The sequence below is a fragment of the Tympanuchus pallidicinctus genome, unplaced genomic scaffold (genome assembly GCF_026119805.1).
Source record: "Tympanuchus pallidicinctus isolate F22 unplaced genomic scaffold, pur_lepc_1.0 scaffold13, whole genome shotgun sequence".
NCBI classification, from domain to species: domain Eukaryota; kingdom Metazoa; phylum Chordata; class Aves; order Galliformes; family Phasianidae; genus Tympanuchus; species Tympanuchus pallidicinctus.
The window spans coordinates 6,093,403-6,106,291 of NW_026294648.1; the positions used below are offsets into that span (position 1 = coordinate 6,093,403).

Genomic DNA, 12,889 nt, shown 5'->3' on the forward strand with positions numbered 1-12,889 from the left:
TTCCTTAAGTTCACGTTGCCTATTGAATGCAATAGAACGTGAACTAGAATATCAAGTAAGGAGTGTTGGGTTTTATGTCTCTCCATCCTTAAAGTTTGTCTTCTTTATTTTCCCAGATACTACTGTGCTGTTCTGGCAATGGCCATTATGACTCTGTGTATACAAAACAATTTCAAGCAAATGCTGCTATTTGCCAGGGTAAATTTGAAATCATTGTGTTGTGTTTTGTTTTATTATGAAAGAGAACTGTGTGCTTTTGTATGTTTATAGGCTGTGCTTATTCTGGTTTCCAGAGACAGGGAGGGCGAGAGATGGCAGCTCATTTTTTGTGTTAATGTACGCATACTCTCAGTATACTTATCTGTTAAGTAGCATAATGAACCAAGTGCCTTCCATTTGTCTTTTTTCACCTGAATTATTTTATGATCTTCTTCTTAATTGAATTTAATATATTTAGTGTTTTGTAAATTGTTTTTTTTTTTTAAAAGTGTTTTGTAAACCCTAAATATTGCCTAAAGATATGCTTACCTTGAAAATAGGAGCTGTTGTACGTCTGATATTAATTTGTTCTGAGCTTTGTCTTGGTTTGTCCAGCTGTATTATATGAAATCCTCTACAAAGATGTGTTCCTCATGGATGAGGAAGAATTAAGGTCTGCAGTTGAGATGTTTCGAAGTGGTTCCAAGAAGAACAGAAACAGTGGCTGTGTAGAAAGCGAGGATACAAACTTCGATTGTCTTCATGAAAAAGTACCCAGAAATCCATCAGGAAAGAGGTAGTGTTTGATGGGGGATTGTATGGTAGCAGGGAAATGTTGAAATAAATAAAGTTTAAAACCTTGCTAAGGGCAGTGTGTTAGTAGGCTGATTTCTCCAAGTTCCTTTGAATGCGCACGTGGTACTAACAGTGTTTCATGGCACAGGCTCAAAGCTGAAGTGTGGTGTAGAAGAGACAGTGTACTTCAGAGCTTAGTATTGTCATGGAATTGGACATCCTCTGCTACTGGCTGTGTTATATTTGCATGCAACTTTGTAAAATGAGTGTTTGTAAATAAAATCTTCCCTTTGTCATCAGAGTTCTCTTGATGAGAGACCTACTAGCTTCCTCAGCCTCTTTAGCTTTGTACAGGCAACAGTTTATTGAGAAAATTACCTATTTGTATTTTTTCCTTAATTGAATTGTACCCCATATAGACAATTAAATGGGGGAATCGTTGAAGTCTGCTGGATCCGTTGGAGTGAGGGGAAGCAGCGAGCATACCTGCCGAAAACCTTGATGTTCTTTAATCACAAGTCACCACAAAGGCTTGAGGCAAAGTGTGTCTGTTAGTGAAAGCTTTCAGCTGACACTGGTTTTGTAGTGCCTGGAGCAGAGTGGTGTAATAGTCAGCAGTGAGAGTTCAGATGTATTCAGTGGGGTCATCTTCATCCTTTCCAAATGCAAATAGTGGCTATCCTTAGGGATAGGTTTGGGGGTGGTAAGGGTCATGATCTTAAAACTAGGAAAAGACTTGTCCTCTGCTCCCTTACAGCCTTTGTTTCAGGCAAAATCTGCCACTTGATGGCACTATGGTGCTTTTTTCAGGTTTTGTGAAAAGTTAGTTATTTTAACCCTTCTTAGAACTTATGCATTGCATCGTTTGTAATCTTATTTTAAATTGTTTAGAGGTGATGACTGGGAAGGCAATGATACTGACAATCCAGTGGAAGATAAGTTCAGACAAGGCACTGAAGAAGCAAAGGTTTGGCAATTAGGGAAGAATTTCTTGTGTGTGGTTGGGTGTTTTGTGTTTTCTCCTCCTGTTGTTGCAGAATGTTACCCACGTTAGGGTGATGTTTCTACTTCTTAAAAATAACTTCTTGAAAGCAGATTGCTTTTTTTTTTTTTTCCTTTTTTTCTTTCTGTCTGCCTGTCTTTTGATTTTGTGCCAGTTTTTCTTGAATTGGATAAGCCTTACTCCTTTTTGAGATCCTCTTGTTCTTTTATAGCTGATGTCTGGCTTGTTGGGTTTTTTCTTTCCCTCCAGAAATTGAGCTCAGCAGACACTTCCTGGTCTGCTGTTTGCTTGTCTGAAAAGTGGCTTAAGTCAGCCCACTTTCATTTTGAGCACAGTGTAAATATCTTTGGAACAGGTTTTAAAAGGCCTTTAGATGCCTGTTTCCAGATATAACAACTGGAATTCCCACCAATTTTTAAGTTGTGGCTCCATTGGTCTAACTAGTTTCTCTTCACTCAGAAAGAATTGAAGGAATGCAGAGTGTTTCTCTTAAGACTGTTTTTGATCTTTCTGTAGTCTGTCAGCTTAGCTTCTGAGTTGAACAATCCTCAATTCCTAAATTCATGTTTATGTTCTTGGTCTTTATTTTGCATAGTAGAAGTGAAAGTTTGGGGAATTTGGGTGTAGACGAATGGTCCATAGTTGGTAGAATAGAGATTATGCTGAACATTTTAAATGTGCTTGTTAATGGTAGCTCATTTCAACTCTATTTCTAGACTCCAGAAAATTCCTCAAAAATGCCTTTCCCCTACAAAGTGCTGAAGGCTTTGGACCCAGAGATTTATCGAAATGTGGAATTTGATGTTTGGCTGGACAGCAGAAAAGGTATCTTTAAATCAGAAAGTCCTTAAATCCAAACCTTATTTTTGCTGTGAGCTCAGTATTAAATGTATGAATCTGATGCTTTTGACACCTTCTTTCAGCACAGCTGAGGTATGAAGGATATTAGTTAATCCACTTGATATTTGTAGGTTGTATGTCCTCTTACCAGAGCTACTTCTTGGTTTCATTTCAAAATACCAGGTCCTGTTCTTGGTGTTGTATAATGGTTGTAAGGTTACTAAAAATGTGATGCCTGATGCTTAATGGCTATAATGTAGGAAATACCAAGACTCAAGGCAGAGTACAGAACAGAATTCTGTGTTACTATTCAGTTGTGCTGGGAGTCATCCAAATTTGAGCCTACAGGTGTTTATTTTTAATGGTATGCCTGAGGACTCCTAAAGCAGTGTTTTAGATTGTGTTCTGTCATAATGAAGGTCTCAACTTTAGCAGTGAGATGTGTCACATGAAATGAGTTGTCTTTTGCTTCCCAGCTCTCCTGGGCTTGAGCATCCTAGAGAGATTTTGTGGTCTTTGTGGGTTCAATAGTTGCTGTTTTATGGCAATACACTGTGGCTGGTGTGTGAACAAGTTGCCAAGGAAGATGAATTTTGAAGTTGCATCATTGATATTTGACCTGGAGAGCTTTGCATACTGAAGAACTCCAGCATCTTCGCAGCTGCATAAGTAACAATGATTGTCATTAAATTCTTGAAATGGAGTACTGTAACTAATTATCTGTGTTGAGTACTGATATACAGAGAACCTGGGCAGGGAATGGAGGGAGGAGGGGGGAGGGAGAAAAGATTGAAGTCTGAAAACAAGGGAGAAAGCTGAATTAACACAGTACCATCATAAAGGGCACAAGCATTGCAGTACGTAGGTTAAGTAGGCCTACTACTTCATCAGCTAGATATTGTTAATCTCTTATGACTTAGGTAGTTATGGTCTAAGAACAACTAGAGTTACTTCATCATTATGGTGAGGAATGCTTATATATATATAGGGAATGTTAACACACCTGGCCTTTAATTAGTAATTGAGAGTCATCATGAAGTATTTATAGGGTACTTGAAGAAAGAACAGTATTTATTAGGCTTTTCTCCTTTTTATTTATTTATTCGTTTGTTTTTAGAGCTTCAAAAAACTGACTACATGGTGTTTGCGGGGAGACAGTACTATTTAGGAGACAAGTGTCAGGTTAGTACTCAAAGGAGGTTCAGTTATGGTAAATTACTAAAGCTACTTCACATGGAGCATGGTAATCCATGAAATGACTTCATAGAATCTTCCAGGGCTTTTCTCATTTTCTGTCTTGTGATTATTAATTTTATTTTAGTTTTTAATTAAATTTCTTCCTAAAGATCTTTCTTTAAATATTGGGCGTGAATGAAAAGCTACTTGGAAATTCATTGAGAACCAGTGATACAAATAATGTGAGTGCTGAGGTTCTGCACTGGGAGCTCAAAGTGCAAAGTATGTGCAAAACTGAGGTAGTTGTCTATTAGATTTTCACTGGAAGTCACCAGCAAGTCTGTCCAGTCTTCTGCTTCTCAGTGGTAACGTAGCAGGTTTCTTTTAAGTAACTGAGAGGGAAGAGAAGAGTGGCTGGGAAATGCTGAAATCAAAGTCAACTTCCCTTTTGTTCTCATGTTGTATGTAGTGAAGATGTACTTCTTAAAATCACTTTGAGGTGGTGCTGATAAGTCATTTAGTGACTCTTCTTGCTCACTAGAGCTTTCTTGCTTTATATTTTGTTCTGCTCAAGTTCTTACATAGTGGTCCTTATCTGTTTGACACAGTGTGTGAAAGTAAGTTAGAAGGCAGAAATCCATCTTCTTAAGCCTGTTTTACAGGAGTTTACACATTGCTTGCAAGACTGTTTCTTTTCCTTCTTTTCTTAAAGTAGTATGGTGCTGTCTATCTTGCCTGGTCTGTTAGTATTTGATATTGCTGAGCCCAGTTCATAACATAAAATCAGCTAGGGGGTAGGAACTTTGCTGGTTTGTAGGCAGTATTTGGTCCCCTGATGCTGTTTAGTTTTTTCAGGGCTTCCCTTGTTCTCCCTCCAGGTGCGTCTGGATCCTGGAGGTAAGTATTACAATGCTCATATCCAGGAAGTTGGGCAGGATGGCAACACGGTGACTGTTTTCATTGAGGAGCTGGCAGAAAAGTAAGCAATCTGGTGACAGTTTCATGTCTGAACTTTTTATAGTGGAGTCTGTGCAGTCACAGATGGTTAAGATAGGGTTGTTAAGATACTTTAAGAAGAAAAGAGAAATGAGGCTTTGAAATAATTGTGGCTGCTAGAGGGAGACTTGCTTCTTTGTTGGTTATCTCTCTTCAACTAAGATGTTACAGGAAAAATTCACTTGTTTAAAATAGCAGAAATCATTATGATGCTTTATGTGGAGTCTTATTCTTCTCAAGAATCTCTGCAGTTTGGGCATAACTCCTGGATAGCAAATTATTCACTGCTACCAGTTTCTCTGAAGCTTTTATGTTGTAATCCCAGAAAATAATGGATGTTTATGATGAATCTCATCACACTCACCACCTTGCTGTTCAAAGCATTTGCCCTTCTCCAAATCTGCAGTTAGGCTTACCTACATTTTGCAGAAATTCTGTCTCTTTAATTCCTTCCGGACGGACTTCTGAAGGTATACCAATGTAGGGAAAAAGGGCTTGACCTGTGAAGTCAGTAGCTGGGACTGAATCCTACCTTACCTTTTCTAATGTACAAAATATACAAGTAACAGTAATACGTGCTTCAGAGAACAAGGTTTTTTTTATTCCCCCGAAGCTCCCTATAGTCAATGATTTTGCCTTTTCCCTATTTTCTTTTTTGTAGTGTTGCTTCAGCATATGTTGCTGTGTTCCTGCACATAATGTATTCTTGCAGCGCTGCTAACATGAGTGTTTTTCATGTAGGCATACCGTTCCTTTGGCAAACCTAAAACCAGTGACACAAGTGGCACCTGTCCTTGCTTGGAATGTGGTTCCCAGCCGAAAAGGAGGAAGCTATCAGAAAGTAGCAGGTGGATACTTCTCAGGAATAGGTTTGTACAAGTTTTCCAGAGGTGTTCCTTCCTTTAGAGAGAGGTAGGATAGGGAAGGACAAATTTTAGCAATACCAGTCTCTAGATGTTGAAAGTAACTTAACTTGGCCTGTGATATAAAATCTAGTTGTGACAAGGACTTCATGTAAACTGATGCTTCAGACAGAAGGTTGAGTTTCCATATGCAAAATAGCAAACCCCTTGAAAATACACAGAAAGGTTCATGTTGCTCAGAATTTTAAGAAGAGTTTTGACATTTGAGAACTATTTATGAAGATTCGATCCGTGAGCCAAAAAGTATATCAGATTTGGCCTTAGAAGAGGTGTATGGAAGGATTAGAGTTTTGCTATTGAAGTAAACAGGAATTGTATTTGTTTTGTTTAGAGAATGGTTTTCTGATTGAATAAATGTAGCTTTTAGGAAGGTGTTTGAATACTGCAAATACTGGTTTGATCAGTTGAAACTGGGAATGTGTTCATGTGAGCGAGGTGCTTGTATGCAGTTCAGAATGCATGTTAGGCTCTTCAAAACGAGGATATGAAGTTTGTGTGTTTTGGATGCTTCTTCCCTGCCCTGGAATAGGCTGTTGATTCTCTTCGATATATCTAAATAATGACTCTTCTCAAATGAGAGAAAGAAAACATAGCTCTAGAGTAAGCTGCTTAAAGTATAAACTTTTGTTTTCTGTCCTTAACTGAAACTGCAGAAATGGATGTGAAAACACGGAAGAGATTGCTTAAGAAAGTTCGTGGAAAGGAGGTCTTTATGACAATGGCTTATAGTAGGGGCCAGCCAGTTCTCCCACCCCGGCTACAGCATGGTGTTCCCTCAGGGCGCTCTCCTCCAGTTCACTGTTCACAGGGTGGTGGAAACATGGCACCTTATGGACCCTATCATCCTCAGAATCCTCCCCAGAGGCATAACCGTGGATTTGGAATGCCAAGGTATGAAGCCTTATCTGAGGTTACTGCTTGTTCTCTGTTCTTGCTGTGGACTAGTTAGGAGAGAGCTTGTGCTATTTAATAGATAACTCTATAGAAGAGTTCCATCTGAGAGGCACTTCCTGGTAATTGCACCTTTTACCCTTTAAACTTAGGGGATCTGCCCGATTTATAAACAGGCACAACATGGTTGGCCCTCAAATAGCATTCTACCCCAGTCCAGGAAAGAGATGCTATCAGAGCTATGACAGTTTCTCCTGCAGGTCACGGTAAGTGCATACAAACCTCTTTACAGAACGTTGAACACCAAAAGAGCTGGGGAGGGTGGTGGGAGAGGGATGTAGAGGGCTGAGTTAACTGTTAATGGCACAGTATTGAACACTGGGATTATTGTGCCTTTCTGAAGAGAGTTAAAATCAAGCAACAAAACTAAGGTGAAAAATCCAGATAGCAGTGATTCTTAACCTTTCTTTTTTTTTTTTCTTTTAAGTTCATACAGCCGTAGCCGCCGTCAGATGCAGTGTGTGAATAAGGAATGTCAGTATGGGTTTGTACCAGAGAATGGAGAAGAGCCTCAAGGGTCAGAAGAAACAATAACTTTCTATGAAATTGAAGAAGGGGATGAAACTTCTTTTCCTGCTTTAGCAGTAAGTTATGAATGATGAGTATGTTGAAGCTTCTCAAAGCTTCTTAAAAAATTATGCATTATAATTAAATATTATTTTTTTCTTGGAATGAGCTTTAGCAGGAGGGGAAGGGAAGGCTGAAATTGGAGGAGATCTCGAAAGCTCTGCTTGAAGCATCTAGTTTTCTAAGCTTTTCCTTTCTTTCTCTTGTTCCTCTTTCTGTCCAGCAGCATTTGTTTTGTTTTCTCTTTAGCGTGTTTTAATAAAATTAGGGCTGTATTTTTACTTCCCATGACAATTTGAAAATGAGATTTGGGGGAGAAAAAATTCCTTCCTACAGTCAGTGTCTGTCTGATTGTAAGTATTGCGGGAGGTAGTACTTCAGTTGTTTCGCTGTACTCCTAATTTGTGGTTTGAGTAACTAGTTTCAGAAGCTGTACAGTGATAGCGTAGATTATTCCTAGGAATTCACAGTTGAGATGTTTTGGGCTAACATTCCTGAAACCATTTTTTCTGCTGCAGAGATGGGAGAAAAATCCAAATCTAGCTTCTTTTAAAAACTTCATTGTGTGCTACTTTCATCTTCAATCTAATACATTTTTAAACAGTGAAATCAATCTTTCATTTTTTATCTAAGCTTAATACAAGTTACACTTGTATTTAAATAGATGAGAGGATGAATCTGCTCAGTGTTTTTTCAGCAGCCTTTGTTTATTCATCTGCCTATTAAATGTGTGATCTTTGCTCTTATTTCTTCCAAGGCTGTCAAGAAGTAGGGGCAATATCTTGTAATGCTCCTTTTTCTTCTCCATTCCCCCTCCCATTAAATCAGGATAGATTTCTGGCTTGTTTTTCTTCCTTCCCATTGCTAAGCTGTACACCTGTGGCATCCAATGAGTAGTTTTTCGTGTTCATTCAGGCACTTTGTTAGTGTCAACGCCTAAGTCTCTTCCCTGCATCTTTTCTGTCTCCTTCACTGAAGGAATTTAACATGTCCTGGGGATAAATGTTTGTTGCAGAAAAATCTGCGATCCTGCTAGAGGCCTGGTGGGAGAATCTTCTGACTCAACACCGGTACTTCACTGTTGGAGATCTTATAAGCCTCTTTTTCAGTCTCATAGCTGTCCTATCTTCTGAGGAGAGAGTGAATATCATAGTCATTACAAAAGAGTGAATCAGTTTCTCTTACTTATGCTTCTCATAATCCTATGTTCCTCCTTTTGAGGACTCTGGATTGTAATTGTCCAGCTAAGGGCTGGCTTTATACAAAGACAATGTGGGAAACGTGATGAGCACTGCTCTCTGAATATGACAAGCATGTCTGTGTGGATCCAGCTAGTGCAAACAGCGGGAGCTACGCCAGCTGCCAGCCATGTGCTATTTCTGGATGAACTCATTGGTTGTTGGTGTGGTGGGAGTACCTCAAGATGAGGAATACAGGGGTATATACTGGAGGTAGAGAGTGGCTGGTAGGGGTCTGCTTCCTTTTTCAGCTTTGGTTGAACCAAGGTCAGAGCTGGCTACATTCTGAGCACATCTTGACCCTGTCGTGTAGGACAGCTGTAAGTCTTCAAAAATAACTTTTGCAAAAGATGGTAGGCGGAATGAAAGGTAAAAGAGAAATATGTCCTACTGGGTGCAGGGTGCAAAGAGATGGATGGAGGAACTGAATTCTAGTAAGCTTTGGTTACAGCAAGTTTGGTTTTCCAGCCTGTTTCTATTTGGCTGTGTGTTAAATATGGAAAGTCTTATACTATTTATAAATGCACACTTCTTATTTTGCTTTTTAGGGCCAGGGTAGCCCTACTGCAATTGTCCACAGTCCAGCAGGTTTTTGGGTAGCTAGAAGAGGCCCCAACTCAGTTCCAGCCAACAAGCAGCCCCTGAATCCCTCAGAGGAGGATGTAGGAGAAACAAGTGAAAATGGTGAGTTCTTAAAGAGTTAGTTATCTTTGTCTGATTTTAAAAAAAAAAAAGAAAAAAGAAAAAAAAAGTCACTGTTCCATTAAAGCTTGCTAGAACATCACTATTTTGATAACATGGGTTTGTAGCAAGGCAAGCTGCTCTGTGATCTGGCAATAGCAATCTTGATATTGCTGGAATAGCAAAATGGGGAAGAGGATCTTGGATCTTGCTATTTTTCTGTATAAAACAAGATGATATTGAAAGCAGTTCAGTTAATTAATGCAGTGAAATACAATTTTAGTAACTTTGGCTTGAACTTCTATTTTTCTGGAATCAAAGCTTTCTGTTCTCTCCCTTCTAGGGAAATTTCATGAAGAATATCTGTATGCACCTCCAGGTAAATAAAATGTTAGTCTTTACTGATACTACATTTGGTGTATGTGCTCATTACAACTTTTTAAAAAGATTCTGAACAATTAGATATAATGCTGTATTTTTTTTTATTAACTTTGCCTATGTCTTTCAGATCCAGACTGTGAAACGGCAGCAGTATTTAGTTCAGCAGAACCTACAGCAAACTTGGTAAGTGTTTGTCCCTGCCTGTTCAGATTCCTAATCTTCAGGTATGTGTAGCATTCTTCATGGAACCTGTCTTTGGAACCAGGCTTAACATAGTAGGTCAGAAACTGGTTTTGTCACAAAGGATTGATAGTTTTACTTCTCTAGTTCTCCCCTCCCATCTCCTTTCTTTTTAAATGGTGAGGGTTTTTGTTGGAGTTTATAAGTACATCTAAACTGTACTTTCTATCTTTCCCCTCTGCCAACTGTCTGAGCACTGTTTACTTCTTTTTCTGTTCCAGACAGCACTTGCTTTTGCCATGCCTCTTGTCAAGTCATATACTAGTTAGTCTCATTCCACCAATGTGTGATGGAAAATATCTCACCTTTGATAGAACTGGCATTGAATTTTCTTATCTGAAACTAGTCAATGGCTACCTTTCAAGTTCTCCATTCACCTGCTCAACTACAGTGGGTGTGAAATCCAGTCCTGTGCACATCAGATGAAACTGATCTCTCATGAGTTACGAAAGGAGCTTAGTGTAGTTCATAATTGGAAGATTCTTAGAAATCCAGCATTTGTGGTTTTGTTACTTCTCTGCTTCTAAAATGGAACATTACTTTGGAATCCCTTCAGGAAGAAGGGCCATTGGCTGTGTCACCTCAAGATGGAGTGGCTTCCTACAGCTATCCCCAGAAGGTAACGTGTAGTATGTTACTGTGGTAGCTCTTTGGAGGGATGACTGCTGTGTTTGGTCTCTTTGGGATTTTATTCTTCCTCTCTTACACGGTTTTGTTACAAAGAATATAATCCTCTATAAATACAGCATAATGGAGTGAAAAGATGCGTTTGCAGGTTCCTGCAACTTACTGTTATTTTTAGGTTGGCATTTTTCCAGCCAGTTTTTAGAGAAACTTGGATAACTAGCTGTCTGTACAGCTAGAGCTTTCAAAATGCATTTTTGTGAAGTGAAAACTTTTTGAGTCTGTGATGTTTCCATAGCTCTTGTCACAGCGAGTTACAGAGGTAGTGTACTGAATACTCTGACTTTCTTGCAGGTGATGGTGAACTCTGCAGTAATCGCTACCTCCGCAGGTGTTAATGCTGCTCCACCTACAGTCTTCTCCTCAAACTCTGCCTCCACACAAGCCAGTGTCACAACAGCTGTTCCCCCACAAACAGCAATTCAACCTGTTCTTATATCTCCCACTTCTGTAGGGAGGCCAGGTAGAGTGTGCTAAGGCTTTGGTCTTTGATGGTCTAAGCTTTCAGTTGCCGCCTTCTCTCCTGCTTTGTTTCCACGTATCCAAAATAAATGTGGAAAATTACATGGCAATAAAGTTACACAGCTACTGATGACTTCCATGTTTCCATGCTTTGAAGGGGATGCTTGCCTCTGTTCTTGCATGGGAACTGGCAGTCTCTGCTCTGGGGTTGTTTCCCTCACCCCACCTGTCTTTATCCTTCAGTGCCAGGTGTTTCACTACCAGGTTCCTTTTTAAAGACAAGTTCATGGTTGCTTCTCCCTGTTTTGTATGGTTAATTTCTGGTATGTTGGGCTACTGGTGCAAATTTCAAGGTTTCACTGTATCTTCCAGAAGAGTCACGAGTTCAAGCACTGAATCCAGTTCATTTTTGTGATTTGTTTGTCTTAAGACTTCCCTTTTACAAAGAGGATTTTTCTTGGTTTCCGTACCTTTTTGTTTAGCATGAGGGGAAAAAAAGAAACCCTCCTTCTACTTTTCTATTTGTTTGATTATTTTTTTTCGCACTTGAGAGTTCAGTTGGTGCAGTTCTCTGTAAGCTGTCTACTTGATGACAGCTTTATGAGGAACCTGCCAGTGTTCTAGAGATGTGGGCCACCTAATAAATATTCAACAGAAATTTGTCTACAAACTTCTGCCTGATACTTGAACGTTGCCTTATTTTTGTAGGTTTATTGTGATGCTTTTGATGGCTTAGAGTATTCTGTTCCCTGTTCTAGGACAGATAATTATGTAAGAAAAGCCTGACCTACTTCTAGTATGAAGAACTGATTGAAAAAGAAACGTTTGTTCTTAACTGAAATACGAAGCTTGAGAACAGACAAACAGCTAAGGCATCTGAAATTGGAACCTTCCTATCTGGTTTTAAAATTTCTTTTGGGCTGCTTTTAAAGTGGGAGGGAAGCAATTATTAAAGAGAATTGAAGTTAGTCACTGAGCTGAAAGGAAGGAAGTCCAGGCCTGACTGTGTAACTTACCATTTTCCTTGCTCGAATAAGAAGCCATTGTAAACTTGACTTTTGTTTCCTTCTAATAGTACCAGTTTCTTCACTGCCATTCCCAATTTATTCAGCTCCTCTTCCTCCAGCCAATGAGATGGGAGAAGCTGGTGCCATTCCTCCACCTTACTCTTGTGATCCCAGTGGCAACGATCTGCCTAGAGGTAATGAAGATGTTTTGTTCTTTCTATTATTGCTGCACTTCAGCACACTTCTGACTTATTTTCTTTATGATACTGAACAGAATACCTGTAGTGACAAGAAATGGCTCCCTGCAGCTCAGAGGCAGATAAAAATATTTTGATGCTTATGGTAAAAATTCCTAGTTCTGAATAATAAGTTTGTATCAGGCTCAAACATGATTTACCACAACTTTAGACCACATCCTAAAGATCCAGGTATCAGTGGAGAGTAGAGTGCATGTTCTGTATCTTATCAGCACTGCATGGAATAATTTTTCTGATAACTTGATTTTTTTTTTTTAAATGCATTGAAAGTTCTGGTATTGCACAGTTCAGTGGATATTGTGTGTTGTCCTATATACTATATAGAAAATATATATATAGTATATACTTCTATATAGAAGTGTTACTCTTAGATGCCATTCTGTATTATCATAAATATGAGTGTAAGGGTTTCTGTTCTGTGAATGCACAGCCTTTCTGTCATTGGTTATAACAGCATTTTTTAAGGTGGATTTTTGCTCCCAAGCAACAAGCATGGAAGGACCAATGCAGTAGCCATAGCACTCAAAATTGGCTTTCAACTTTGTCAGCTGAACTTGAGTTTCGTTGTGGTGGTCTTTAATCAGCTGGCACTTTCTGCTTAATACCTGCATGCTGTGCAAAGTTGCATCAGGCAGCATAGCTTGGTAAACAGCGCAGCAGCAGTGCTTGATTTGGGATTTTATTAATATTGCCCCTTGTTCTGTCATTG

General features: G+C 39.2%; 1 protein-coding gene across 1 annotated transcript in view; it reads left to right on the forward strand.

Moving 5' to 3' along the window:
- The window catches only part of ALG13 (ALG13 UDP-N-acetylglucosaminyltransferase subunit), a 30,951-nt gene that overhangs the window by 11,823 nt on the left and 6,239 nt on the right, over nucleotides 1-12,889 (forward strand). Inside the window, exons 10-25 of the mRNA XM_052673583.1 lie at nucleotides 117-198; nucleotides 595-775; nucleotides 1,666-1,741; nucleotides 2,494-2,602; nucleotides 3,735-3,799; nucleotides 4,672-4,772; nucleotides 5,531-5,658; nucleotides 6,366-6,603; nucleotides 6,756-6,869; nucleotides 7,091-7,247; nucleotides 9,017-9,152; nucleotides 9,493-9,528; nucleotides 9,658-9,713; nucleotides 10,327-10,389; nucleotides 10,749-10,917; nucleotides 11,992-12,117. Coding sequence (XP_052529543.1) covers nucleotides 117-198; nucleotides 595-775; nucleotides 1,666-1,741; nucleotides 2,494-2,602; nucleotides 3,735-3,799; nucleotides 4,672-4,772; nucleotides 5,531-5,658; nucleotides 6,366-6,603; nucleotides 6,756-6,869; nucleotides 7,091-7,247; nucleotides 9,017-9,152; nucleotides 9,493-9,528; nucleotides 9,658-9,713; nucleotides 10,327-10,389; nucleotides 10,749-10,917; nucleotides 11,992-12,117 — 1,837 coding nt within the window. The remainder of the gene's footprint in view (nucleotides 1-116; nucleotides 199-594; nucleotides 776-1,665; nucleotides 1,742-2,493; nucleotides 2,603-3,734; nucleotides 3,800-4,671; nucleotides 4,773-5,530; nucleotides 5,659-6,365; nucleotides 6,604-6,755; nucleotides 6,870-7,090; nucleotides 7,248-9,016; nucleotides 9,153-9,492; nucleotides 9,529-9,657; nucleotides 9,714-10,326; nucleotides 10,390-10,748; nucleotides 10,918-11,991; nucleotides 12,118-12,889) is intronic.